The sequence below is a fragment of the Echinops telfairi genome, unplaced genomic scaffold (genome assembly GCF_000313985.2).
Source record: "Echinops telfairi isolate 266 unplaced genomic scaffold, ASM31398v2 ScPeMD7_25;HRSCAF=90, whole genome shotgun sequence".
Taxonomy (NCBI): domain Eukaryota; kingdom Metazoa; phylum Chordata; class Mammalia; order Afrosoricida; family Tenrecidae; genus Echinops; species Echinops telfairi.
The window spans coordinates 17,716,083-17,732,616 of record NW_022103922.1 but is presented as its reverse complement, the minus strand read 5'-3'; the positions used below and the strand labels follow the sequence as shown (position 1 = coordinate 17,732,616).

General features: G+C 37.2%; 1 protein-coding gene across 1 annotated transcript in view; it reads right to left on the bottom strand.

Moving 5' to 3' along the window:
• Positions 1 to 16,534, bottom strand: part of CNTLN (centlein) — a 204,403-nt gene that overhangs the window by 51,913 nt on the left and 135,956 nt on the right. The window contains exons 17-18 of the mRNA XM_045289198.1: positions 14,500 to 14,590; positions 14,188 to 14,411 (exon numbers count right to left, since the gene is read on the bottom strand). Coding sequence (XP_045145133.1) covers positions 14,188 to 14,411; positions 14,500 to 14,590 — 315 coding nt within the window. The remainder of the gene's footprint in view (positions 1 to 14,187; positions 14,412 to 14,499; positions 14,591 to 16,534) is intronic.

The following is a 16,534-nucleotide window of genomic DNA, read 5'->3' as shown; positions in this document are numbered from 1 at the left end:
GAGCATGTACACAGGTACAGATAAGAGCCTGAAACACAAAGAATCCAGGACAGATAAACCCCTCAGGACCAATAATGAGAGTAGTGATACCAGGAGGGTAAGGGTAAGGTGTGGGAAGAAAGGAGGAACTGATCACAATGATCTACATATAACCCCCTCCCTGGGGACAGACAACAGGAAAGTGGGTGAAGGGAGACATCGGTCAGTGTAAGACATGAAAAAAGTAATAACAATTTATAAATTATCAAGGGTTCATGAAGGAAGGAGGGTGAGAGAGGGAGGAAAAAAATGAGGAGCCGATACCAAGGGCTCAAGTAGAAAGAAAAAGTTTTGAAAATGATGATGGCAACAAATATACAAATGTGCTTGACACAATAGATGTACGCATGAATTGTGATAAGAGCTGTACGAGCCCTCAGTACAGTGATTTTTTTTTAATTAAAAGAGAAAAATTAGGCAGGGGGAAAAATTAATCATTTTTTTAAAAAAAGAAAAAAATACTTGGATTAAAACCTGTTGTGAAATTTCAGAAACCCTACAACCCAGTATTATGCTGTAAAATTTGTATTAAGTATTCATATGATTTGATAACATTTATTAATATTCCAAACTAAAATTGTCAAGGGCAACAATGTTTTTATTTCTTGTATAAGTGCTAAAAGAATAAAAAATGGGCATCTTTTTAAAAATAGAGTTTAGAATCTTTGAAATCAACCAAATCATGACTAATATCATTTAAAGGGGGATTTTTACATTTAAATAAAACTATATAATAACCACCAAAGAAATGTCTTTCCTAGGAGCCCCGCTGACGCGTAGTGGTGACTCATGGGGCTGCTAAGTGCAAGGTCAGCATTTCTCCTCGGGAGAAAGACAGGGCTTTCTATCCCACTAGCGTGCCAGTCTCAGAAACCCCGAGAGGCAATTAACAGGGTCACAGGAGTCAGAAGCAACTCAATGGCCGCGGGGTGGAGATTTAGAAAGATTTCATAAAGAACTTCTATCACCCTTCATTTAAATTTAGGATTATCTTCTACTTAACAAATTATGAGACTCCTGGTCGGCTATGCTAGGTACATGTAAGTAAGTGTCCACTGACATACTCACAAGTATAATTCTTTCAGCCACCGACTTTCCAAGCACTCCAACGGAGACTTAAGAGAAGCTACTTTATATACCTCCCTTTTCTTCATTGACCCATATGCAACTGTCCTCCACATCTGTGCTATTATCACTACAAAATCTGTTTTCCTTTCTCTATTTTTAATGAATTTATCTCGATTACTTCCTTATAATCTTTCCCTTGATACTAAAATAACCTCTTACATAGCCTTGCATTCAATCTCCATTCGATTAACCTTTAGTCCAGCAGTTCTTAGTGAGTGTATCACATCACCTAAGAGTTTTTAAAAACTACCCAGAGCCTGGACTCAAGACCGAATATTCTGATTTACTTCGTTTGGGTAGAGCCTGGGCACAGGCATTTTCAAAGTTCTCAAACAGGTAGGCTGTGAGCCACAGCTCTTGACATTATTACCATAACCTCAGCAATATAGAGTCTCAACTTGATGCCTTTCCAGACTCCCTTCCCCATAATGGTTCCATGCATACAACTTTCAAAATCATACCAAGCTTCTAAGATCTAGCCCATATACAACCTCCTTCAAATGCCTTACTACATAATGACAGAGGTGAATATCTCTTTCCCTCCAAACCATGAATACATGTCTATAGGGTAGAATATACAATAAATGAGTATGTGTGTATGTGTATGCACACAGTTTACATGTCCGAGGTGTAAGGCACTAAAAAGAACTGTAAGAAAAAAGATCCATCCATATGCAAACCAATATTATTGGATTTTATAATAATCACATAATAAAACGAATGGGTTATAATATTTAATAGTAATCCTATTCAGTGAGAAATCTAATAATGCGTCACCTTCAGGTACATTTTAATAGCATTACCTATGTTAAAGCATGCTGAAAATAATGAAAGCCATATAAGGAATGTAAGACTATGTATTGGTCTGACAGTACTGGCACTGGTTTATTATAAATAAGAGAAATGTCTAACTAATGCTGTCCAGGTCATTTTTTCTTAATATGTGCTGGGGTATGGTCACCAGTCAATGTGAAAACAAATTACAATGGTATGGCTGTAAAGAACATAGTGCTCCAAGTGATAATAATAGTTCTTTGCAAAGACTAATATAAGACAGACATTCTGTTAACCAATATCACTTGGTTCATCTAGAAGATAGGACACAGGAATAAGACAGGCACGTCCAATTCCACATGGATTCTCGGCTCAGATCCTGGTTTTTGCAGAGTTTACCTTGAGAACATGATCCGGGTGACATTTCACAAATTCCTGGATAAATGTTGCTACACTCTGCTAAGAGAGAGACAGGCTGTGTCATGCACAGATCAATAATCGCACTGTGTTTCATCAGCCTCAAAATCAAAAGTGCTTCATCTGGCAAAAGCCATGGCCCCAGAGAATCTGACATATATAAACTGAAAGCCCCGCAAGGAAAGTCTACTACACAAGCTTCTGGGTACGGTGGAAGAAAACTCTGGAGATTAGCAAGAAGTACAATAAGAGAGTAGTTGTCTACTTCGGTATTACTCAAGGTGCACACACAGATCACACCGGAGCTACAGGATAATGGAAATGAGCCCATGTAGAGCTCTAGAGTTCCTGGCAGGAAGAAGAATAAAAAAAGTTTTAGTATAATTTAACACCCTAACACCGCCAATATTTAGAATAACAGCTACATAAATAGAAACCAAAGATGAATGCAAGTTTAGTATATAATACCAATCACATAATACCAATGGCTATGGTAAAGTTTTAAGCAGATCCATTGTTAAAAAGGGCCTTGTAGAATTAAAACATTTGCTAAAGAACTCTTCAGATGTCCACATCTGCATGTTCAGTGTTTATATGCTAGATTAACCTAGAAGCCCAAGGTATTTGTTGACTGGGTTATTTTTAATTCCAGATTCTGACACTTAGCAAAAGTTCTTTCTTCGGGGCTTTGGTCAAAGAAAGGAGTCCTAGTGGCGTAACTCAGCGTTCAGCTGCTTAAACTGCTGGGTCAGCGGTTTGAAACCACCAGGCACTCTTCGAGAGAAAGATGGGGCTTTCTACTCCTTAAAGAGTTAGTCTCAGAAACCCACAGAGGCAATTCTACCCTGTCTTATAAGGTTGCTATGAGTTGACATCCATTGATGGCAGTGAGCTGGGTCCACTAATTTAAGACAACTTGGTTAACGCCATTGGATAACAGAGGAAACAAACTTGAAAACTCAAATACTGAAAATGAATTTGCTTTAAGACAGTCACTGACCTCATGTGTGAGCTTCAAAGCTGTGTTTCCAGAGTCTGACCAGACTTGATTCAAGCGGTAGAGAAATTAAGAACTAGTCATCAAGAAATCAGAAGATCATTATCAGGTGTTTACACAGCGATGTCTATTTAGGACATGTAAGTTTAATGGTGTTATTTAATTTCTAGTTAACTTAAGCAAACCCAGGGTCATCGACGTGATGCTGACTCATAAGCCGCCCTATAGGGCAGCGTAGAACTCCCCTGTGGGTTTCTGAGGCCTAGAAGCCCCACGTTTCTCCGTGGAGAAGCTGGTGGTGTCGCACTGCTGACTTGAGGGTGAGGAGCCTTATGAGCGCTACGCCGGGTCACATAGCATGCTATAATTGCAGAGGTAAGGTAGCTAGCAAAGGCTATGAGGCAGCAATGCTATGTGATCCTAAATAGGTTCCTAAAGGCCATGTTTTGTAAAGGAGTTCTTCTCTTCACACTAGAAATACTGTCCTACATCCTGCGGTAAACACCAACCACTCGGGTTATTTAGATAGTAATGGTTTGAACACGAATGCGTTGTCTATTTTGGAGTCCAACAGGAGTGCCCTGCAACACACCTATGGCCATCGTACAAATCAGGGTTCAGAAAATTAAATGACCACAGAACCTGGGGAGGAAACAGAAAGGTAAGTGAGCCTGGGAAGACCTGTGACAAACCGGAGACGGCACCTCACTTCCCCTGAAAGCCACATTCACTGACATTCCACCCCACATGTCAAAGCCATCCCTTCCAACACTTTCAAGACACTACATGTTGGGTGGTTTCTCAACTTTTTAGTCAACTCTTTCAATGTCTTCATTCCTCTCCATGAATGGACTATCTTAACCGATGGATATCTGCTCTTGCTTTCTAACTCTGAAATTGTCCTCCAGTTCCTAATCACAAAAGTCTCTGTGATACTTGCACGTGTGTGTCGTTAGCGCCTGAAACGTAATATATTAAATCAAAAAAGGCTTCTTTCATTTTGTGCTTACTTGGGAAAAAAGGGTTCTGGAAAATGTTGCAGGAGCAACTGGCTTATGAGCCAGGCTTTGAGTCATGTGCTAGATTTAGAATGATGTAAAGAAGAGGGGAAGGCTCTGGATGTAAAAGCAACATCTTCATCTTAATAAAATGTTTATTATTATATCAGTATCTGAAAGTAACTTAAAATCAGACAATAGATAAATCTCCATTCATTTATTGAAAATGTACTATATTCCAATTATGTTAGATGAGGTAGAAATTAATGTAGTATAAGAAGAAATATAATATAAGGTTTATGCCAAGAAAACTAACAAATATCAAATTTTGAAAGTTGATGTTTGCAGAATTTAAATATAACTTAACCAGAGAATAAAATAATTACTAAGTACTCATCAAGAAACCAGAGAACCTAATGAGGTATACTACCAGGGTATATTAAGTACTTCTAAGTTTTAAAATGCTACTGTCTTTTTGGTTTATAATTCTGCATGTGTGCTACATGATATAAGATAATTACCGATTTATGTTATCCAGCACACAGGTGTGAAGCTGTACAAAGAATGACAGAACTATATAGGAACAGTTAGAATGACAGAACTGTATAGGAACGGTTAGAATGACAGAACTGTATAGGAACGGTTAGAATGACAGAACTGTATAGGAACGGTTAGAGTGACAGAACTGTACAGGAACAGTTAGAATGACAGAACTGTATAGGAATGGTTAGAATGCTTCCATGCTACTGAAGTGACATTGGTATCCATTGAAATCGAATGATAAACTTAGGATCTTCAGTGTAGTTCCCATGATAACCAAATAGAGACCATCCATTAAATTTAAGCAAAGAGTGAAAAGAGAATCAAAAAGGATGACTACAACAAAAGAAGGCAGGAAAAGCGGGAGAGAACGAAGGGCAAAGACGGTGTGAGACACACAGAAGGCAACAGTGGCAAATGGCAAAAGAGAAGACAGCTTCTTTGTCAGTACTTTTGACATACATACAGGGAAATATGGATAGCCCTAAAGAGAAGTGACGTTCCTGTACGTGCTGTGACATAGATGACCCTTGGGAACAGGCACTATGTAACAGGTTATCTACACAAAGACAAATATTGCTTGATTTCACTTCTCTGCAGTGTCCAGAGGAGAAATAAAAAGAGAAAAATAGATCAGTGGTTTCCAATGTGTGTGACAGGTGGGGTGGGGAGGGGTGGGAGAGTCCTTAACAGATCCTGAGCTTCTGCTTGGGGTGGTAAAAAAAGTTTTGAAGGTGTGGACAGTGCTTGGTTGTACAATACATGGGGCTTTCAAAAATTTGTGGAAAACTAAAATATAATGGAGTTTTCCCACAAATGTTTGAAGCCCCCTTGTATGCGAATGCAACTAAGCTCTTGAATTGCACTCTCAAAAATGACTGGAATGGGGGTGAGGGGTTGTTTCACCTAAGTAGTTTCTAGTTCTCTTGAAATAAATAAAATTAGAAGATTTCCGCAATGGTAAAGATGCTATTCAAAAATAACTATGTGGCAATCACAGAATTGGAAACCACAGTAATTGCAATGAAAACTTCATTGGATTTGTTCAATACTTGAGGGGAGATGACAGAATTCAGAAATATGTTATAAAAACCCATTGTCATGAAGTTGATTCCAATTCATAGGAATTCTCTACAGGATTTATGAAGTTTTGAGAATATTTACAGGAGCAGAAGGAGCAGCTAGAGGGCTTGACCTTGTAGGTAGCAGTCCCGCGGGCAGCACCACTAGGGCTCCTCTGTGGTTGTTACCGTGCTGTCAAGTTGATTCTGACACATGGTGTCTCCATGTGTACACAGACCTGCTTCCCAGGCTTTATGGCTGTGACCTTCAGAAGCACATCACCGGGCTGTCTTTCTAAGTGTCCCTGGGTGAGTTCAACCCACCCAATTTTCAGCTATTAGTCTAGCATGTACGTGTCTGTGCCACCCACAGACTCCTAATGGACCGTCCACAATCACTTATCCAATCAGAGCAACGCAGATAAAACCCACCCCTGCCCGCTCCCTGAAAGCCACAGGGCTTCAGCTGCTTGTGAAAAAATAACCAACGAGTTAACCTTGGTGTCATCTCATTGGAGATCCAGAAGGAAAGGTGAGAGGAGATCGAAAGTATTTAGAACCAAAAAAGGCTGAGACTTCCCCAAATTTGGCAAAAGGCATATACGTAGAGGTCCATGAGTTGAACAAACTCAAGTAGAACACATCCAAAGGAATCCTGGCCCCAAGACACATCATATCTAAACGTGTGCAAACTTTAGACAAAAACTTGAGAGGAGCCAGAGAGAAAGAATGCTGCCCTCTAAGAATATGCCAATTATGTGACCACGGATTTCTCCAGGAAAGTAACACGACATTTTACAAGTTATCAAGAGAAAAGCACAGTCAACCCCAAATTCCATATCCTTCAACAATGAAGGAACTAAACACACTAACTGGGGGGAAACCAAGCTACTTTGTTGCTGTTCTAAAGAACTGCTAATGTTAAGTTCTTTAAAATAGAAAGGACAATTAGAATAGGGCCTCAAACTTCAGAAAGAAAAGAACATTGGAATATCTAAATATGTTGCTGAGGGGCCATTGAGCCAGCTCTCACCCAGAGCAACCCTTGAACAGCCGAAGGAAACCCTGCCCAGTCCTGTGCCACCCTCACAGCGGTTCCTCTGCTTGAGCCCAGGGTGGCAGCCATGCTGTCAATCCATCCCACGAAGGGCATCCCTCTCTTTCACTGTTCCTCTACTTTACCCAGCTTGACGTCCTTCCTTCCTGCTCCAGGGACTGTGATATGTCAAAAGTAATTGGGATCAAGATAATAGACTATGCTACTTCCCATGAGTTTCTTAAATTGTGTTACAAGGTTGCTTCCATCGTGAAATGCCTTGTGATATGGTTTAAAATGTACATAGACAAATACATATAATTTTTTGCTTCACGATATTTAAAAGATGGGGAAAGTATGGCACATAAAGCAGAAGTTGATTCCAATACTCCACTTGAAGCTGTGAAATGTCAATACTAGTGAACTATAATATTTCATATGGATATTATAATACCTAGAATCAACACTCCACTATTGATGTAATCACTAACACAGTATCAGCAATAATAGGAAAATCTAGGCATTAAAACAACAGGCTCTAAATGGAATATATGGAATACTCCAGCTAACAATAGCAGAATGTATTTTTCTCAAGTACCCGCAAAGCATTCAAGATAGATCTTATGGGGAGCATAAATCAAATCACCCCAAGTTAAAATAAGTGAAATCACACAGAGTATGTTCTCTGACACACTTGAAACCACCAGGAAAATCTCCATACATTGAAAACTAAACAAACCTTTTCAGTAAATTGTAGACCAAAAAGGAAATCTCCAAGGAAAAATTTAAAATACATAGAACCGAATGGAAACAGAAATACAACATACCAAAATAAGTGGAATGCAAACTGAAAAAGAGAAAAATCAATGAAACAAAATGCTGAAACCTCAAAAAAATCCATAATATTGATAAACCTCTAGCAAAGCTGGCAAAAATAAAAAGACAACACAAATCACTAGTATTAGGAATGAAACTATTAGTACAGAACTTGCAGCCACTAGAAAGATACAGGCATTCTACTACATACTGCTAGTTATTCTCATTCTCATATCTCATGGCCAAGTACAGATAATCCCATGAATCAAAACCAGAAAATCTAGTAATATAATTCACTCTATAACATATGAAATTAGAACAAATGGTCATCTTTCAAGTGGATGCCAAAGAATCATTTAACTAAATGTAACTTATTCACAAGTAAAAACATATAGATAGTTAAGAATTAAAGGAAACTTCCTTAACGTGATATGTTATACATCAAACTGTACAATAAGCCTTAAAGATTTACCTTAGGTGGACTACCATTAAAGACAGCAACTGCCAAGTCATTATAACTTTTATAATCCAACATATATGTCACTTTTTTTGGCTCTAGAACTTCTCTACCCCATTTTACCTCCTTTTCTTAGGAACCTTGATTCCAGTTCCCTTATCATTACATCCATCATGATTCATGAAATTCCTTCTACATATCCCATTTCTTTGTCTCATTATACTATGTTCTGGATAAATTCCTCTGATCTACTTTATAGTTAACGGATTCCCTCTTCAGTTGTATCTCACAATAGTTCACTTCATTGGAAATATTACTCCATTTTTTCCATTTCTGAAAGGTCTAGTTAGTTCTTTCCAAATGTTCTAGGCTACTTTTATAACTTTTGTCCTTTACCAATTTACATACATACATACATATATATAGTATACACACACACATAGATACCGTATATACTTGTGTATAAGCCGAGTTTTCAGCACAGCTTTTATGCAGTTTTTGTAGTAAAATTAGGTGCCTTGGCTGATAGTTGGGTCAGCTTATACTCAAGTATATACGGTATATGGAATTCTGTGTGTTAAATTTTGAAAGCATATGAAAACACTTTTCATATTCTAAGTGCAATAAAATGTTACATAATTTGAAATGAAATTGAATTATAAGCTCAAACATTTTATTGATATTTTGCAATGTCTGATATCTTGTTCTGAAGATGAGTAATTGTTAAAGAATACCTTGTGCGGAAGATGAATATGGGTATTATATTCATCTTGTTCTGAATGATATATATAGTCATCTTTAGAACAAGGTAGCATGTCAGCTCTCAGTTTAACTGTTTCTTTCCAAGTCTTTTTTTTCCCCCTAGACTCTTGGTAAATTTTCTCTTTAATCTTTCAAATTGTATTTCAATCTGATTTGTTTTATGTAGATGTAGTTTGTTTCCCTAACACTGAATCTTTTGAATTAAAAAAATATATTCTATAATAAAGAGATTTTCTTTGTCTTTACACTAAACAGAATAAAATGGAAATTAAAAGGCAGTAATCCATGATAAGAGATGTAAGAGCCCCCAATAAAAGTATTTTTTTAAAAAAGGCAGTAATCCTACCATTTACTCAGCTGGAGACGAGAGTTCTGCATAGGTACGTCAATACACAGAGAATGGTTTCAATTGTATGTTTCACAGTTTTCATGTGAAGTACTTTTAGTTGAGCTTTTTAAAGATTAGAAATACATGGCTTAAGAAGCTTGTGACTTCCTGAGATCTTAAAACTAGCAAATGATAAACGAAACCTAATATTCTAAGGATTAATTATAACAATTCTAGGACTAGAATTTGGAAAGTGTCTGTGTAAAGGGTGTTACAGAATACTAAAGGGATTTCAATTAATAAGATGATTGACCAAGATAATTGATATTAATAATATTAAATGCCATTAACTACTAAGAGATAACAGTTGAAAATACCTACATTTTTTTTTTACAGAAGTTTTAAAGCAATTACAGTTACCGAGACTGGATTAAAAATATGACTTTTGCAAAGAACCTAGAGTCTTTAGTAGAAGACAAAACTGCAAAATGAAGTGATAATTCCTCTGTATTGGGTACATTTAACAACTAGAGCACAAGACCAGGGAATAGAGCTTAAATATACAAATACAGATGTCAACAAATACATACTCCATTCAACTAGAACCTGCTAAATTTTCCAAGTGGGTGTTTATAGTTTTTGCTTATAAAAACCACAAATGCTCTGTGCTAACTTGAAAATGTTTGCTAAATACTCGTGCACATGAAACTGGTCAGAAATGTCCATGTTTCTCCTCTTGGCTAAGCAACACTACATCTGAATGTTTTAAGTAAAAAATGCTCATATCTTAATTTTGAAACAAACAACAAACTAACATATTTAAGAGCAGAATGTCAATATTATTAAATTTCCTAAAAGTACAAGCAGGATGATGAGAGACATGACTCTCTCGTCACAATACAGGGTTCAAGATTAAGCCTACCACTCATCAGTCATGAACCTTAGAAAAACCATCTAACCAGACAAACTCTGTTTACATATAAAACCTGGGAAATGATTCCAAATTAATTTATGGGATTCCCTGTGTATTGGACTTTAAAAGTATGTGACGTGCTTTTCCAATTCTAAAGTGCCATAAAATGTTCTACACATTTTTATAAGTATCTTAAATTTAATTTAATATAAATGGCATTATGAACTCAAATACGTTATTGACATATTCCAGTGTCTGATATCCTTAGTTCTGAAGATAAATAATTGAAGAATTCGCCCACGTGCCCTATAAACTACAGTTACAGCTATAGCTTATACAATGGTATGACTGTTACTAGGTTGTACACAAAGCTACCCTTAAAAATTCTTAGAGAACTTCCCCAAAGGGACCTTCTCTTACAGCTAAAATAGTTTTACATACTAGCATGGCTGAAAAAGAGCTTAAAGGCAAATGAAGAAGACGTAGTCACAGATCCTGTTCTGTATATTTTTGTCTCAGTTTACTCATTTATTAAGCTTAAGACATTTCTATTTATTCATATCAAATGTATTTTTATTTAAAAGATAAAGAACATATAAACACTGACTTTAAGGTAAAAGCAAAAGGCCAACATTGAGGGTATTTCTAGAGCATTTTCAAATAAAATGTAATCTATAAAAACAATTCATGATAATAAACAATTGCCTTAAACCTTTCATGGAAGGTAGCAAGAATAAAAGCAATAAATAAAAAGTAACAGATATCATTGAACAATTGAAATTTTTAATTAATGTAACCTAAACATTACTTTGATTTTAGAATACTCTAACTGCCCTTTCTTTGCTGGGACTACAATTGTATATGTTCTGTCCCCTGAGACGCATTTACCTAGATCAAACACCGCCTGGCACAAAGAACACAACACTTACCAGAAACCCAGCATGTGAACGACTGGTCTAGAACTTGACTTGAGTTGTGAACAAGGGACACATCAAGTTTTCTAGATTATCAACTTCATTATGAAACCACTTTTCAAATGTTTCCACTATTCAAACATAAGCTAATCTTGATGAAAAGATTTTAAATGGCATCATAAAAAAATTAAATAATCAAAATAAAATTTGAGAAAATATGTAGCATTGGGTTGGAAACGTGAGTCCCTGACGTGCCTACCAATAGATTTCAGAACTGGCCGTTGGACACCCTGTGCAGCCCGGTGCTACTCTGACACAATAACTTCTCTCACAGGGTGACTGTAGAAGTTAAAGACACATACATTCTGTCCACAGTAGCTCTCATTCGTATTTACTTCGTAGTGAAAGACAGTACACTTAACGTAGTTTCCAAACATGTGCGAACTCCTGTGACATCCTGAGTGATTGTGCTATATTTTTATACCAATGCTTGTTCTTGAGGCCTTGATTTCAGGATCATCTTTTCAAAAATGTAATCAACTGACCCTCACCGACATTTCCCGTTATTCCTGATTATAATTCACTTTTTATCATTATTTTGCTTACTTAAGTGCATGTTTACTTGTTTTCTGACTCTTAATCAGAAATTAAGGAGCCCTGGTATATAAGAGACTTTGACCATATCTCTGTGTGGTTCACAGCTGTGCCCTCATTATCTTAGGGCATATAGACTATACACAGTAAGTACTCAATAAATGCATCAGTGGTATAAGATGGAGTTACCAAGGAGCAGAATGTAGCCAGGTGAGTCATGAGGAAAGGTAACTGCTGTGATACTTCTATCACTGTGAGCCCCAATGATGATGGCTTATTCTGAGGGCAATGATCAATCAATCATTGGTCCTTCTACCATGGGAGCCTTCTTTAGCTTAGCCTCCAAAAAGAGTCAAAATTAAGAATGATGAAGTAGAGAAAAATTATTTAGAGGGGAAATGAATTGCACTTCTATTGGAGCACCATGGCTATATACATCAGTGTGATTTTTATTAGTTCTTTTAATAGCTCACTTAGGAAAAGAGGGAAGTGGCAGCTAAAACATTCATCTAGAGATTTGTAGCCTTTAATAGACCCCTTATACTCTTCACTGAAGCATATTTTAAATATCTTCTTCAATTCTGGATAACACGTTTTACAGGTAATACAGACAAAAATTTGGAATCATGATATATTAAGATGTTACGACTAGCCATTTGGCAGACTCTGTAACTTGAAAATGCTCCCTATCACACTCAAATTCTCAATAAAATCTAGTACCAAATATTCTTTTACATGAATAGCTGGAAATATAAGAAAGGAAAGTGCTTAGGATCTAGACCTAGAGGTGACAGAAGATATATTAACACGCCAGGTGGGGTCACCAGGTCAGAAGCATTAGGACTTATGGGAGATGATAACATTTTTAACTCTGGACAATTAGAGCCCACAAGTGGAGGGTTCTTAGTAGTGCTGCAAGCTCAGTTAAAGGGTAAACTCCAAAAAAAAAAAAAGTGTGCCCACTGGATTGCTTCTGTATGAACATGATGATTTTCAGTTCTAAGTTCATATTTGGTGGATAAACTGATGGGCTTAAAATTGAAGACACTTTTTCTCCAGAGTAGATTTATACTCATTTCTCCAGAGTAGATTTATACTCATTTCTGCCTGGTACCAGGGCAATTAGTAGGACCGCTCTATCCCTTCAACAGCAGGATCTACTGTCTGGGCATCTCTGCTCCTGTGGCTTACTGCATTCTGATTCTAACTTGTCCTTTGTTCTTGGTTGGCTGGGACGGGGTTAGTGCATCGTGGAGATATCCTTTACTTTCTGAAAGCTCAGAAATACATACATCTGAATCTACAGCTCTGTAACAGATACTTTTCATACTAGAGGATTCAATGTAGCCGCTATTAGTTACTCCCTCCTGGACATCTTACTGTGCATCCCAGGAACACACAGCGTCATAAACTAAGCACTGCTGACCACTCCGGTTATTTCCAATGTTATAAGGCTAAGCATTCTGTGAGCATTCTTGTTTCAGGATCTCTGTGAACCTAGGTGATTCAACAACTGGCTTAAAGGCATGTATACATATGTGGATATACATACAAGCACAGAGCTAACATTTTAACATACCTTAAATTATCATACTGAAAATAGTAGCAATTACTAGTGGTTGTTGCCACACACAAACTCATCAGTGCTGGCACTGTTAGTCTTTCCAAATCAAACTACAGTTCACTGTCCATTGTATTTGTACATTTCTGCCACAATGAACATGAGCCATATTACTTAATTTATGATAATTCTCCATATGAGAAAAAATTTTATACATACAACAAAGCACCAATGAATTAATTGTTCACTCAGCAAGAAAATATGCTTAAGAAAGAAAATTGAAGAATAAACAAGTCTATATTTTTCATTTAAGATTAAATTATGATAGCCAGAGCCAAAACTTTGTTGAGAACAATCTAAAATATGTTACAATTTTCACGCTTTCAACTAGTACTTGCAAAGAGAAATGGAGGCAAAATGGGTAGTTAAAAATATTTCGGACATCAGCAAATAAATGGACACGGCAATAGCATCTATGAAACTTGTTTATAAAAAACTAAGGTATAACTTTGAATAAAGAAAACACAAAAGAAGTAAAGAGAAAGAGAAAAATAAATTCCCTTATATTGTATTTGTCTTCTTTTGTTTGGAGTTCCGTCTCTCGTGCCCGCTGACTTAAAGACATGAGGGGCCTTCAGATGGTTGATGGGAAAATCCCCTGACCTGTTCAGTTTCCACGAATTTCGGGGAGTCCCCTTGTGTGTCCATCACTAAAGAACATAGTTGCGATGAAAATTACATTGGTTAACAACTACTAGGAAAGAAAATTTCAAATCCATAGGCATGTGTAAAGAGCACACATATGAGCTAAATGGCACATGGGAAACAATGATGATGCCAAGTTCTCTTTACCTTGATTGTCTGCCGGCTTGTCTGAAATCTTTGGTCTGATATTTGCTGCTGCTGACTGAGCTTGGCGTTGATTTCTTTATATTCCTTAACTGACAATTCCGCAGTTTTCTTGGCATTCTGAAGTAGGTTATTTTGTTGTTGCAAAGATATGATCCGTTCTCGTAATATAATACTGTTGCTAGATGACTTCTGGGCAGTTATACATTTCCATTTTTCTCTGTTAACTATATAAAATAATGTGCATACGATTTTAAAAATCACACTACATTAAAAAAGACATACTCCTATTGCTAATTTCTGATGTATTCTTACCTCGGTTAGGGGCTGCTGTGTGTGAGCTCCTTTGTGTATTGTTCTTCCTTTGCAAAGTTGTTTTTTTGGCATTCTTATAATGAAGAACCTCCTAAAGTTGAAAAGTTTCACAAAAACTGTATTACTTCACCTGGACCAATATATTTCTCTCTTCAAATATACTTACTTATGCAAAATTTAAGAATGCCTAGGCCACACAATTCTTTAGTTGATCCCCCACAGTCACAAACAAACCTAATCTTGTGCACCAAAGTTGACCTAGGGGTAGATGGAGCAGAAACAAAAGCAAACCAAATGAAACAACCCACAGATGGTTAAAAAAAACAGAAGTAAATACAGCAACAAATATAAAATGTGAACACTACTAATTTGTTATCTGTGAATCTAGTCTACTTCTCAAATACTGACTTTCTGCTGTATGCAGATGGTAAACGCCTTCTAACAAATGAAGCTGAAATAATGTGCTATGATAATTAACCTTGCTCATGGTGCTATAGCAATGAGCCAGGCATTTTAGTTTGTTAGATACATGCGTTATACTATTATATATAAGGCACAGCTCTAACAGAGGAGAACAGATTATTATCAACAACATCAGAAACTCTATGTCTGAGGGATTTCCTTTAAATTAGCTTTTAAAATGAAAAAACCTGACAATCGTGTCTCGGAAGGTTTTGGAAATGCCTACTTTGAACTTGGCTGCAGAAGTGGCAGAGACGACACCAAGGAAGGAGTCAGGCGGCAGACAAGCACCAGCCACTGGGAAAGGACCAACACAGAACCGACCGAATCACCAGCGTGAGGCACCAGACCCGGTCAGATCAGGACCAACGACGGAGAACTGGATAAGGTTTCCACAGCAGCACCACTGACTAGACCGTCTGAGAAGCCCTCACATTCCAGTTCAGTCAGCATTTATGCCCTGACTCCCCCAAATGTGCACCTTGTTAGCTGCTGTGGAGTCAGTCCCCAACTATGGTGACCTCAGGCACCTTGAACAAAATGCTGCCTCGTCCTCCAGCAGCCCCATGTTCTGTTGAAAACAGAATCACATGACCCACCTTTCCGGATGATTTCACAAAGTGAAATACAAGATCTGTCCCTGGAGTCTGACTTATTCTGGAAGCGCCACTGAAATCCGTCCATCTAGTGAAAAAACAAGCAGGCCTCCACGGATGCTGGGCAGGAGGTGTGCATGAGGGGCAGCGGTCAGAAACTGAAATGAAGTTTCCCATGAGGAAGAGGAAAACGCTACCAAGCCTATGCGCATTTGTTCCTGGGTGACCCCGAGTCAGATTCCACTCACAGTGCCCCTATGTACAACAGAACGAAACACTGCTCTAAAGGAACCCAGTGTGGCAGCACTGAGTCAGTCCGTCTTGTTGAGGGGCTTTATTCTTGCTGACCCTTTACCCAACTAGGAACATAACACAAACTTACTCACTGGGTTATAATGCACTCTCTTATTACCTCAATCAGCCGTGAGCGTGTTATTTATCAATTTACTAAGTAGCACCTAAATGACTGTAATTAAAGAGGATTATGAACCAAATAATGTGGGCAAATGGATTTCTATAGAAACTATTTCTTAATTCAATCAGCAGATGTAATATGTAATTCTTGGTCTGAACTTCACATTTCCTTTTTGTTTTAAAATAATCATATCAATTATATCAAAGACATGATTGTTTTCTAGAGTAAACTAAAGTATACTCCCTTCAATTTTTCACTTATTTTAAGGTGAGTAAAGCTTTTAGTGCCATGATATTATTAGTGGTAAAAATGATTGAGTCTATTGTACCACAATTTCAACTTTTTAAAATATATCACAGTTAGGAGGAAAGAAGGTCAAGTTGGACACTAACTTTATCATTAAAAAAAAGTGAATACAAAAGCCGAGGCTTCTTCTCTTAGTGTGTTTCATACACGTAAAACATGGAGCTTATGGTCACATTTAATTTTTCTGATATTAAGCACTTTGAGATGTACATTTGTATATCATCTATTTCCATTTTGTGAAAAATTATAACACATT